Source organism: Pteropus vampyrus, unplaced genomic scaffold (assembly GCF_000151845.1).
Source record: "Pteropus vampyrus isolate Shadow unplaced genomic scaffold, Pvam_2.0 Scaffold14, whole genome shotgun sequence".
NCBI lineage: Eukaryota > Metazoa > Chordata > Mammalia > Chiroptera > Pteropodidae > Pteropus > Pteropus vampyrus.
Window position 1 is genome coordinate 12947356 of NW_011888795.1, and position 14119 is coordinate 12961474.

Here is a 14119-nt window from a genome sequence, read left to right on the forward strand (position 1 = left end):
AAATGCAGTGGAAGCAACTGTATATTGATTTTGTTTTTGTTTTTGTTTTACAGAACTCTAAATATGCCATCTCAATTCTTTTAAAAACACATTAACTTTGATGATATCCCAAATACACTTGAGCAAATGCATTTCTTTCCAATATTTTATACTCCCTAAGCAGTTCGGTTCTTAGGTTTGCATAAAGAATTCCTTTTGTTGATTTCCAAAAATCATAATAAATCCTTTTAGATGCTCGGTAGCACTGAACAATCTTTCATTGTATTTTTTTAACAGACTCCTTTTGTTTTTGTCAAATAGCAAGAAACAACAAGAAAAGTTTAGATATTGCTTTAGGACTTTACAGAGTACAAAAAAATACATATTCTTCACTAAGAGCAAAATTTTTTTCTATGTTAGGCAAAGTACATTCTCTCTCTTTCTCTCTCTCAAAAGTTTTTGTTTCATTGAATATTTCCTAAAATAATTTTACATATTACCGAGCGACTAGAATGTGTCTGTTGTAGGCCCATTTGCTGCTTATTTAATTCCTGACTACAGAAAATATGGATACTTTTATCATTTATGGTAGCCAGTATTGAAAAAATAATCTCATGATATACAAAATGATGAATGAAGCATGTTACAATAAAATTATTGTGCATTGAGTTATCTCAACTTATGTTGAAACAGGCTCTTTGGTTGTCAACTAACGGAATACTTCAGCAGCCCTCAGTCGCCCTCCTCGCCCCCAGTCTTCTTTCCTCCACCCATTTCCCACACTTTAGCCATAGTGCACTTCCTAATGCATAGTTTTGATAATGTTGCTTTTCTGCTTAAAACCCTGCAATGGCTCCACATTGCCCTTAACATTCAAGACTCTCCCTTCCTCTGCAGCCTCATCTGGGATCGCTCCCCCAAACCCTAATTCTGCTCTAGCCACATGGTCCTCCTCTCAGATGTTGGAAGGCCCTACCATCTCTAACCTTTGGTCTTCCCTATGTGTCATTCTTCTGCTACTTACCTTCTCCCCAAGCCCACACACAGACCGGCCCCTCTACTCCAGCTAGATGGCTTCTACTTATCATTAGGATCCCAGTTTGGACCTTGACACAGAGCAAAGTCCCACAGCCTCCTTCACATCCCCAGACTGCTCTGTCATAGGCTCCTCACATTTTTATAATTGCTCGTTTAATTACCTCCCTTTCCTAGTAGGCATCAAGCCTTCCGAGAGAAGGGAACACACCTCCTCTCAGCCTAGTATGCTATAGAGCCCCAGAATTCACCACTTCATAGTAGGTTTTCAAAAACCCTTAGAGAATGAATGAATAACACAGTCCCTGACCTCGAGAAGCTCACAATGTAGTGGTAAAGTAGACCAAAAGTGTAGCATGTAGCACTTATACATAAAATGTTTAAAACACAAGAATAAAATGAACGCACTTCATACTCATGCCGAAAAGAAATAAAATTACCATACTCAAGAAGCTCCCTCTATTCCTTATCTCATCACCAAATAAGGGAGGTTTTTTAATAGTTTATTTTTCGAATACCATTTCTTTCTTTTCAGCTATTTTAAGCCATATGGAATTTCCTATTTAAAAAAATCAACAAAGTACCAAAAATGCCATGTGTATTTGAATGCATTCATGCTTATTTTTTCCAGTTATGGGTGTCATATTTGCTGAAAATGTCAGAAGTAATCCACTACCTATTATTAATTTTGTGATAGTTACACATAACCATATTGACTGAATCTAGCATCCTTAGTGCTAAAACAGTGACTACACATCAACACGAAGCAAACATTGTTCTAAACTAATACAGTTTTGCCTGAACAAACTCATCAAGTATTTGAATGTCCAACATTATCACACACTCTACCTTGCACCTTCTCAAATTAAAAAATTGTGCCTTCATGACTCAAAGACACAATTTTTAGATGTTAAACCCTTTTTTACTTGAGCTGAGGATTCACAAAATATTTGCACTTAGGTGGTTGGTGACAATATTTTATATAAATGAAATTAAACTTTGCTTTTTACTATATTTTCCCCCTTGTTAGCAGTAATACTTCCTATATCAAGCAAGTCATTAGTTGGTGTCTATTATAAAGTAGTGATTGGCTACCTGTCTTCTGGATTCTGCTGTTTTATTCTTTTAACTGATTGTCACACATCTGATGGATAAACCAGCTATCTATGGCCCAGATCTTTCTTGTCCCTATAAACTCTGCAGCTTAGAAAAGCTCCCTCAATAAGTAGTTGCCCAGAAGCCCTTATCCATGAAGAAGATGCCTTCTTCAGCCCTGCCCAGTCTCTAGGGATTGCCATGTCTCTTCTGTAATGTTGTTATCAGTGAATTTATAAGCCTTTGGAGAAAAGGGATGAACAAAAGAAGCCATAGAGAGACTGTTGGAGACTTGACAAGAATTGCGATATTGAGTTAGGATTCCTGAGATGATCAAGGCTGTGGGAGAGAGCCCAGAGGTGAGAGCAATGAGCTATACCTCCAGGAAATCTGTCACTCTCAGGAACAGGAAAGATTTATTTTAAGCAGTCATGGCTGTGTGTAGATTGATATGAGAAAAAAATCCTTCAAAGTTATTTGAGCCATAATAAAAAACTGGTTACAAGTCAATCAGTTACGTAGATGTAGGTTAACGGTAAACAAATTTAACCTTTTGCTTGGATTTTATGGCTGTAACACAAACTTTGGGTTGACTCTTGTCAGAAACAAAATTTTATAGACAAATTTTTTTCAAGTATGTGTTAAAGTATCAATGCCATGTATGAGTTTAGAGAAGGTATGAAAATAGAGGCACAATATAGTTGGGAAACGCAATGCGTATAGAAGCTAGTACTTTTCTTTCCTTTTTACTAAAAGATCACTGTTTTCTTTCATAATGGCATGAAATCATCATGTCCAGATCAGTTGTTATAAAGGAATTCAGCGCAGGTGTGCAATGCCAGGTGTGCCAGCTGTCAGTGAAGGGATAAAGGAGTCAGATGAGAGGCCAGTGATGAGCACACCTGTGTTTGAGATTGGAGTAACATGGTTTCACCCCCATCTTGTGGGGCCAACACATATAATAAATAAGAAATCATGTCAATGGAGATCAGAAGTGAAACATCAAGTAATAGTTTTAGTTTTAAATATTTATTGATTATTTCCTGCTTTTCTCAAGTGGCAAAGATATAGAATACATAGTTTAGTTTTTTTTCAGGGCAGGGGAACTTTTTTTACGTTATAGTACTGTTCATTTACCATTTGGGGATCCAAAATGTCAGTTCCCTCAGGCCCCTTACCTATCTTATACCAACAACCACTCCTGTCCTGCCATTTGAGTGATCACAGGTAAAACTAACAAATGGGAGTGTTTGCTAGTTTCATCTGGCCTTGGAAATAACACCAAGACCATGTAATGCCAAAAAATCTAGTGGATTAAAATATATCACTTTTCAATCATTATTGTCCTCAGCAGGCAGAAAACAATTTTTATATATTAGCCATTGCATGCTACACCACTGTATTTATAGCTTCAGGAACCAAGTCTAGAGGAAATGAGAAAATTACTTTTGTAGAGACAAGAACCTTCCAGATGCAAGAATTGGACTCAGAATTTTTCTGTTAAGAAGGACATTGTTTTTTGTTTGCTTTTTCTTTGAATGTGGTTTTGTTTGGTTTTGGAGGTGAGGGACGGTTAAGAAAAGTTTACTTATTGTCCTCAGAGTAATGTGGAACATTGCTGAATCTGAAATAACTGAAATTTCAAGTTTGACTTTTGTTTTCTGCCTACTGAAACTCAATAATCCACCCAACTACTGTTTCTTAGAACACATGTAACCCCTCTGCCTCTAAGAAGTCATTAGCTATCCTAGCCCTGTCCTGGGGCTTGCTACTTTTGTTGCATGTACCAGAGGTGAATAATTATTTTATAGCCCAGAGTAGACTGAAGTTGTTTGCAGGAAACATTGATGATCAAAGGATATGAAATTGAGGACATGGTGATTATTATCAACTGGAACTGCCTATCACACCACGGATTTGTCTCAAAAAGTTGAGTTGTTTGATCGCTTGTTTTTGACTGAGAACCAAAAAAAATCCCAGCTCTTTGATCAGAAATCTTCTTCCCTAATACTAGTGACAGGGCCTATCACTAGCACTCAATGCTAGAAATGTAGTTCACTGTTTTGCTTTTCACATGAAAGCCGTAAGGGAACACATCTTGAACTCATAGTGCTCTTATTCTGAAAGTTTACTGAACCAATGGTTTTGCATTTCTGAGTTTTAAAAGTAAATTACCTAAAATAAATCTTGAAAGAAAGAATGTGTAGAAATGTGGTGTGTACCGTACTTTAAAAATATATCACAGTGGATAGATATGCAAAAAGGCAAATTTAATAAAATGTTAGTGATGGAATCTAGGTAGTAAGTATACAGGTGCTCACTATAAAATTCTTTTAACTTTGCCATATGTTTGAAACTTTTCATGATAAAATATTGGAAAAGATATACGAAGGCGCACACCTAATAATGAATTTGTATGCTTAAGAAAATGTATTGCACGATGATATAAGATTACATAATTTAATGGATATTTATGTTGCAGAATTTTCATCTTTAGAAACTTGAAAAATAGAAAATGCTTTTCAGCTTTATAAACTCTTTAGGGTATTCTCTTACAAACCAAGAGCCACCCTAAACAGACATTAAGGAGAAACTGCAAGGCCATAGTGAAAAGTGCATTGTGTGTCATTGCCATTTTATAATCCAACTAGTAAATAACTGGAATATTATTTTCCTAATTAGATTTAGCCTTAAAATAAAAAAAAAAATACTAAATATCTAGATATGCATATGACTTAAAATATGGTTTAAAATGCATCAACATATTTGTTGTCTTTATATTTCTTTTTTCACCCAGTAATACTATACCTTTAGAATTGAGCTTGATTGCCATATGTCACGTTTGCCCATGCCTGACCCAAAACTAAAAGATTGCACCCTGTGGCTATTTTGTTTCACTATAACATGATCACAGTTGGAGAGAAAAACACAACTGTGAATGTCTTTTAAAAAGGAAAAAATATATAGTTTTTGAGAAGTGCCAGACTTAACAAGCCCCTCTGTAAGTGACTCTCTGTAAGGATAACATTTTCCCTTGAGAAAGTTGATTTCCTCCATATGTAAGAATAATAAAAGATCTGCAAATTGTCCTTGCAATTGGGAGGGCGATTACTTTCTATTTAAAAGATCTGTCAAGGCTCATGTCCTAAACAGGGGGAAGCTCTTAAGCTCTTATTCCAGGCCTTTTGGGAAAGCTGCTCCTTCTCCCTTATTTTCTGTTTTCTCTTTTCATTGTTTCTCTGGCTCCCACAACAGTGGTGTTTATGGTTGTGCTGACACTTTGGGTATTTAAAAAAAGAGAAGGAACATGAGACCAAATTGACATCAAAGACCTGAGAAGCTTAACATTATAAGGGAGAGTCAAGAGTAACGGGGCATATTAAATGCAATAAACAAAACATTCACTCCACCATCTTACCATGCTTGTCACAAGGGACATAAGCAATAACTGTAGCATGAATCTGTACATTTAAAAAAAAAACAAGCTTTTATCCCTCCAGAAACATAATAAAGGAAGTATAAAGCCCTGACCTAGTCATTTTTCTAAGAAGTAGACTTAAAATGAGTCTTTTCCATGGCAATTTTATGGATCTCACATTTTGTTTCCTTTTTATAATTATAAAAGAAATTCATTCTCATTTCAAAAAGTACTCCCAAGAATAAAGAGAACATATAGATCATGCATAATTCCACCTCCCAGAGAAAGAGGCTTTTAATATTTGGTATATATCCTTCCAGGTTTTTCTTCTATAAATATATATATCACATAATGGTAAAATTTAAAAGAGAGAGATGCAGTTTTTCTCCAAAAGGACTTTGTTCTTACTTTCTTGCTTCATGAATTATCCCCCTCACCTTCTGATATCTACATTTTCACTGTCTTTACTAGTTTCTTCTTGAACTATACACTTCCTCAACACCTTTACACAAGAGCTGGGACGGGGGGAGTATAATAACTTTCCCAGCATTCTTTTCTTGTATTTTTGTCTTTCCTCTAGCATCTTGCTCCCTCTTTTTCTTTCTTTTTATTTTTTTTAACTGTGGTAAGAGCGCTTCATATGAGATCTACTATCTTAAAGTTTTCCCTTTCCCTTTTTATTCGAGCTTTCTTAAGAGAAAATAAGTCCTCTCACTATCTTTACTCCCTTACTGCCAATATGTTTATTAGTCTACTCTAAACTTGGTTCCATCCTTACTAGTTCTTTTGTTCCCAGTCCTTGATGACTTCCAAAATGCCAAATACAATGACACTTTACAATTCACATCCTTACTCAACCTTCCGTCAGCATTTGACACGATCTAGAACTCTTTTTCCTTAGACTGCGTTCTCCTGGTTCTCCTCCTACATAATGACCACTCTTCTTTAGCTTCCTTCACTGGATTCTTTTTTTTTTTTTTCCTTTTTGGCGCATTCTTTAAATGTAACATACTCCGGGACTCCAGCCTTAATCCTTGTCTGCCTCAATGTTTTCTTGTTTAATGGGCTTGTCCTCTCCTGCAATTTTAATTATCCCCAACAATCCATATATCCCACCCTTATCTCTCTTCTAAGATAAGAGCTGTATATCCAAATTGTTGACTGGATCCTTCCATGTGGATGAACTTTCCAAAGACACCAGACTCAGCAAATATCTTCTCCTTTCTCCTTTCTCGATTCCTCCTTTCTTTCACTGATACTCTTTTCAGTTGGCGGCAGCACCATTTAACAGCTGTAATAGTATAAATAACAGCAAAGACACTTTTGAAAATACTTGATACAAACTTGACCACTGAAAGAAGTAATATTTGCATTTATTTTGACATCTGTAGTCAATCACAAATTGCATTTGAGACTAATTCATACAATTAGCTCTAAAAAAAGTACGACTAGAGAATTTGATAATTAGGAGTTCATTGGTGACTGTCAAGAATGCAATTATAGTAAATTGCAAATTGCAACCTGATTGTGATTGGTTTAGAAGTGAAGAGAAAGGAAGGAACTGTAGCCAGTAAGCTCAGACCACTCTTTCAAGTTTGACAGTGAAGAGATAAAACAGATTAAACGAATGCCTTTAGGGGAAATAGGTGTGAGGAAGTCATCTTTTAGGATAGGGAAAACTGAGCGATTTTGCAGGCTGTGGGAATGAAGGTGATGGAGAAGAAGGGATTGAAGATAGGGAAAATGGGAAGATAGGAACTGATTACTGACGACCAGGAAGAAGAGAATAGGAAGGTCTCTGTTTCTTTCGTCTATATGTTCTTGTATAACATTTGCTTTAATAAATTTAGGTCTACTATTTGTCATTCATTGCAGTATTGAATAAATAACAATAAAATCTTTTTTGAAATATGTATATGTAATCTTTAACCTTTAGATTTATTTTGACATCTGTAGTTAGGCAAAAATTGCAATTCAGGCTAATTTGTACAATTAACTAAATCATGTGTTCCTTTTTCCTTTCAAAATTTACTTTGTATTCCATTCCTAATGAGAATGAAGAATCCTTTTAATTCAACCCAGACACAATTCGGCTAGTATCTTTCAATTAATACTCTTACTTTTCAATAAAATCTTATTCTAAAATTGAACATAGGGTGCTTCATTTTTCAGGTCTCTATCCCATAAGATTATGTTCTTGTTTTGTTGCTATTTACTTGCAAAATTGTTCTATATAATATATTCCATGTCTGTGGCCATATATTGTTTTCCTACATAGTTTCCAAATTTTAAGGTTTACTTAATTCAAATGAATAAATCTACATTTCTATTCTACTTTTTCGGAGGAAAGAATGAAGGGGTGGAAGCAGGAAGTATATAGGACTAAGGAGGCATGGTGGAATGTCTGCAGAGAGAAAAAGTTAGCTGTTGGGCTCAATGTTCTTAAGAAAACTACAGACCTGATTCAATGGTATTAAAAAAAATTATCAGCACTAACAAAGAACTAGATAGTTCTTCCAGTTACTCAGAAAAGATTTAGGTTGGTGTGGGGAAGATGGGAGATATTTTCTTTGGGGTTTCAGAGGTTGGACACTTATCTTGAGCTGAAAGCTTCTTGTAGGGAATGAGGCATTGTCAGTAAATGATGACTATTCCTCTTTCCTCACTTCTCCCACCTCAAAGTCCTCACCATTTTGTCTCCACTGCACTGATGCTCCCTCCTCAGTTGCACTTCCATCAGCTGTGCACAAAATCAGCTATAAGGAGGCAACATGCTAAAGCTGAGGTGGAAAGGGGCCTGCCCTTACTGCCTCAGTTGAAATCTTCAGCTCCAGTGTCTGCCAAGGGAGGTGGGAGGAGCACAGGAAGTGATTGCCCTGTGGCTTCTCCTCCCACAGAAGCCCTGCCTCCTCATGCTTGGACAGTGCAGAGGTTAGCTTTCTTTCTCCTTCTAGTTCAGTCCTTCGGCTAATGTGAAAGACCACGCAGAAACTATGGAGTTGCTTTTTCTGCTTGACAAAAGTGCATAGATAGAAGACAGGGATTCCTGGCTGGGAGGAGGGAGGAGAGCTGAAGATCTCTGCCTGGGCTGGCTGATCTAAGCAGTCAAAGTGGGAGCTGAGTGCTCGAAAGAGGATTATGCTCGCACTAGAGATAAGCAGTAAGTGAGCGAATAACCATTATGGCTTAGAAAAGGCTTAAACCCCCTGGGGTTATGGGGTGAACTAGAAAATATTGCTTAACTCTAGAGTAAAACTGTAAGAATTCTGACTCTGCGTGTAGCTGTGTGCTATTTGGAGACTAGGGGTTTAAGTACAGAATCAGAGCTCTAAATTCTTCCTCCCACTTTTGGAAAATGCCAACTTTTACTTACAGTAGTTGGGGATACAATTTTCTTCCCTGACTTAGCCTCTTCCCAGGAAAATGTACTACTAAATCAGATAAGGAGTTGGGATTAAATTGGAGAAGTGGAATTCGGTATTGGCAGAAATTGCAGTCTTGAATTATGTTCTGTGAATGCTGACATTTTTATATCAATTATAAGTGATTTGCTAATCACAAGAAAGTCTAGGGTGGGGCATTAAAAAGGGAAAACTAAGAGATTTTATGACAAAGAGGCTGAGTAGTCTGTATGTGTGGGATGAAATATAAAAATGTATATAATTAATAATATATGTCTGGGTTTTTTTAAGCATTAAAGTAGAACAGCACTCAGGGAAACATAGAAGTGCTTGGATAAAAATTAGTCAGAAAAGAAGAAATTTTCATTTCAAAGACTTTTTGTGCTGGCCAACATTTTCACAATGTTTACAAAGTCAAGACAATGATTCAGGGATACTTCAGTCATTGTCATACATTATAAATACTGTTGCTGGGCAAGATCTGTGGTTCTCTGGTCAGCAAGTTCTGGCAATGAAGCCACGGCCACTGGTGCAAAGAATTCTGGGATGTCGGACAGTGAAATGAATGGAAGAACCCACATTCCATCTCTACTTAATGTCCTTTTGTCCAGAAATCGGGTCATGCAAATGAGCTACTTGGTACGTATACAGATCAATATTCGGAAAGACAGTTCTAAATGTTTCGTATTAGAGGGTCTCTGGACAATATTGTATGGCAACCAGTGGACTAAAAGGATGCAAAAGCAAAGTGATAGGAAGGAAATCAGCTTGATCGAAACCAACCTTGCTCTTTTTGTTTTCCATTAATCTTGAAATGGAACCTCAGATGAAGATGAGAATAACAATAGAGAGAAATACTTTGGCCATCTGTTCTGTTCTAAGTGGCTAAATTCATTAATATATGAATGAGAATTCAGATTTTATTTTCGCATCCTAACACTTGAAGATTCAGAAATCTCTTTATTACAGAAAAAAACGCACAAAAATAGTAGGTATGTTTATTAGGGAGGAAATGGTGAAATCTGGTTTTGAAATATTACAGAGGGAAAAACAGACAAGGATCATGTCCCACAGTATAAAACAGATTTATGTCATGTTTGCTGAAAGATATAGTTTTTCCCCCAATGAGATAGGGATCCTAATATGGGACAGTAGGTACAAACATAAGACATATTTTTAATTCTCTTAATTCTAGTTGATGTATCTAATACCTAAAGGAAGGATTATTTTTCAATAATAACCTTGAACTAAAGCTATATAGTAATTTTTTTCTTTTCTTTTTCTTACTGGTCCTCTACAGAGGTACTTAGACTTCTGAAATTATGAAGAAACATGTCATTTCTGGTATTCCCATCAGTGCACTGGGAGAATGAAAAAAAAAAAAAGGTTCAAATTATCTTTCTCTTATAGCACAACAATAAATAGTTTTCTAACATTGGAATGGGGGAGGTAGATGGAGAGTGGTCATTGGGGGGAAAAAATGACAAAATGCCAGTAAAGTCATTTTTAAAGATGGCCTGTATTCCTCTATCTTTTCAAACTACCTAATTTTGAAAATTATTTTATCTTTTAAAAATTATTTCTGAGTTGTTTTTCCTGTTTTCATTTTCATCTGATTTATAAGCAAATGTAGAAAAATCTGAAGATTTATTGAGCTATATAATACTTGTCTTATTCTGAAATATATATATAAGAAATTAAAATAAAACATTTAATAGTTGAAGTCTTAAGCATAGTTTTACTAATGCAGTTTCAATCTTTATGAAAAACGAGCTGAGACTCTTAAAAGAATCACTTAAAGTGTTAAAGAATCTTTTCTGAAACTACAGTTGAAAAAAAAGCATAACAATAGTCATAGAGGACTAAAGGTGTAATTTGGATGAGAGAGGCTAGGCAAAAAATACTTAATGAATAATTACAAGCCAGCAGCTTAACTATAAGAGCATTTGCAGTTGTCCATGAGAGACTAACATAAAGAATACTGTATTATGACCAGTGAACAAGGTTAAGTAGACTTTATCTTTAAAAGGTATTAAGTGGGAATTAAGATTATTAATGGAAAGAAACTAAATGATCATTTAAAATTATTCTTTCACAAGAAAAGTAAAGAAAAAGGATATGGAAAACTAAGCAGTGATGAAGACCTCGAAATAATTGTTGATCAAAAGCAGGTAAGTGAATGCTTGCATACATTTTCTACTATTGCACTGTAGATTTTTGACAACTGAAGCCCTTTGAGGACTCAGCCCTGCCCTGGAGACTGTAGTAGCCCGTGTAAGGGAGGCCTGCATAAGATAGATTTTGAGAGCAACTAAGCCTCCCCCTGCATTGCCTCTGATCCACTGATTTCTGCATGTCAGCATGTATGTTCTGTATGTAAGAATGATGAAAAACAAAGCAAAACGAGATAAGGGAATTTTTGGAAAATTAAAAGTCCCACTTGAAAAAATGAACCAAAACAACGATGATGATTTGTTTAGGAAAAAAAAAAGATTCAAACAAGAACTAGAAAGTATATTATTTTGAAAATGAGAAAAGCTACCATTAGTATAAAATAATGAATATGATTTAGGGAGAGGGGGATAAAAGACTTTAAAAACCTGAGAAACTTAAAATATATATATGTATATATATATTGCCCGATTTAGTTTCTCAGATAGTCTTCAGTAAATTCAGAGATAATTTTAAAAAAACAAAAAGAAGCTATTTCATATTCTGTAATACCAACTGTAATTTGAGAAACATCTATCTTGGGTTTTATATGGGCCCATAAGGTGAAATGAAAACTGCTTAATAGACCATAAACGATGACATACCAGGTAATGGAAGGTATCCAGCTCATGCCACTGAATTGGCATCAGCCCTTAACATCTTAGTTAATTATCAGGGAGACAAGCTAACTGCGCGTCCATTTAATGTATAAGTGGCACTGATTCTGAAGGTCATGTAAATGCAGGTAGAGATAAAGAAATAATTTAAAAGGATCTGAGCAGATGAAGAGGTTAAGAAAGAAAGCAGTCAGCAAGTTACAGAAAGGCAAGTTGAACTTGGAAATTTTTCTAATTGTGCGGTTTGTTTTGCATCATAGTGATCGCATTAAAGGAGCAATTGTGTATTATTTGAGAAAAAAAGGGAAAAATGAACACCAGAAAATAGCAACCAAAAACAATTAACTTAGATACTTGCTTGTTACACCTGGAATAATTGAGGTAGTTGAAGTGATCTTCTGGGAAAAACTGGCCAAACAAAGCATCTCCATGGGAGGTGAAGAATGTGCTGATTTTATAGGTTCGCTGGAACTACCTCCAAGTTTTTCCTGCCTTATCTTACCTCTCTGGCTGCCAAGTGAAACGGTGGGGAGATGGGAGAGGTGGGCTGTATTTCTACTTAGTGTCAAATTGTTAGTTTAGTTAATAAGCTAAGTGGGGCTGGAGCCCGAGTGCTTCACTGGGCTATTAGTTCTCATTTTAATAGATGAATTGCCTGGGGCATGTGATCTCCATCTCCCACAGATCCTGCCTGTAGACTGGAATTCTCATCGAAAGACTGGACCTACCTGGTGAATGAACTAGTAAGATACAATTGAGTACATATGAGAACATTCATGCCTACAGATTTTCTATTAAAATAAAAAGTTATTTTTTAATTTCTTTTTTAATCATATAGAAAGTAAATTCTCACTCTTTTTTGTATTTCTTTAGTATCATCCTACCCCAAAGCTGCTTTTCTTTTCCTTTCTTTTTTTTTTTTCCCAAAAGCTTCTTTTTTGTTTTAACTAAATCTTGGGATTCAGAAAACTATAAAATTACACTTTGAGATCTTTGGAGTAGAAAGTCCAAGGGAGTCATTGTTCCTTTTATAGTACCTTTCACAAAATTTATGTTGTTGAGCCTAAACGCGTTTTAGTAATGATTAAGGAATTAAAAAAAAAAAAAACACTAGAGAGTGAGAGAACCAACTTTCCTGCTTCTTGAGAAAATAACTCTTTCCTTACCTGGATCAAATGAGAAAGAATTGTATTTGCCCAGTTATTGTTTGCCTCTGTAGTTACCATATTTCCTCCAAGTGCCATTGTGTCATTTGGCACCAGTTGGCAGTGACCCAGCTTTGCTGAATCATTCATGTCAAAACATGTTTCAAAAGGTGAGTAATTATGAATATGACTTGGCACTGGCGTTTGCTGTTGGCTGTAAGAGTAGTCTTTCGTTTGGGGGGAAGTTTTATCTAGTGTCAATGTTGTGAGTAAATCCTAGGTTGAAACGATGACAGTGTTGATACCTGGAAGTAAAATATTTGGGAAAACAGTTGAATTAGTGTTTGTAATACTAAGAAAAATTCCTGCTGAGTTTAAGAAATCAACATTAAAGGTATGTGTGTTTTTATGTGACATTTGTTTAATATTACTTCATCTCATATATATTATATATAATATATATGTTATTTGGGGAGGAATCTTTATATTCAATTTATTCTTCCTATATCTTTTCAGGAACATAGTAGAAATTTGTTAGTCAATCTTCATATAATTGCAAATAGCATTTTCAGTAAATGATGCCAAAATAAAATCTAAAGAAAATAAATCGAATAGCTGGAGGCTGTGATGGGCAGAAGTCCACTAATCTCATTAAATCTGTCGCTCAGAAGCTGTCACTCTACAAATGCTGTGCAAGCTATATGCCATTTTATCAGTCGTGTGATTTGCAAGTCTTATATTTCCATGGAAAGCCCACAGTTTTGCTTATATAAGCAAATTTAAAACAAGCTGCATAGAGTATGTGAATATTGTTTTCTCTGACTGCCCACATTCAAGAGGGTAAAAGGTGAATTCTGTGTTATTCCTACATAAGAAAAAGTAATTTTGGAAATCTGTAAGGTTTTATTTTTAAAAGGTAACATTGCGCTTCTCTCTTTGTGAAATTTTATTGGCAAAGTTCATTTTGGATGCATATAAAACATTCCAGAGGATTTTTAGATTAGTGTTGATGTCCTAAAATAATAGATGTTGTATAATATGTAATTACACACATACACGTATAATCATTTAAATATAAATGTATCACATTGGCACTGGAGTCCATATTTTCCACCAGAAATCCCTAGAGTTTTTAAATTCCAAGCCTATGAAGGTAATCAAAGGATACATATTGGATTAAAATCTTAATGCCTCTACAATCCAGACATCTGACATAAA

At 35.4% G+C, this 14119-nt stretch overlaps 1 protein-coding gene across 12 annotated transcripts in view; it reads left to right on the forward strand.

Moving 5' to 3' along the window:
- The window catches only part of PEX5L (peroxisomal biogenesis factor 5 like), a 211272-nt gene that overhangs the window by 42250 nt on the left and 154903 nt on the right, over positions 1 to 14119 (forward strand). For 3 of the 12 annotated variants that reach the window (XM_023525500.1, XM_023525513.1, XM_011382975.2), the window contains exons 1-3: positions 8666 to 8691; positions 9408 to 9567; positions 11028 to 11099. The exons of 3 other annotated variants lie outside the window; for them this stretch is intronic. In XM_023525500.1, the coding sequence (XP_023381268.1) occupies positions 8666 to 8691; positions 9408 to 9567; positions 11028 to 11099 (258 nt within the window). Of the gene's footprint in view, positions 1 to 8479; positions 8692 to 9407; positions 9568 to 11027; positions 11100 to 14119 lie in introns of those variants that run through there. 6 more of the 12 variants (XM_011382959.2, XM_011382990.2, XM_011383016.1 and 3 more) reach the window with 5 other exon arrangements.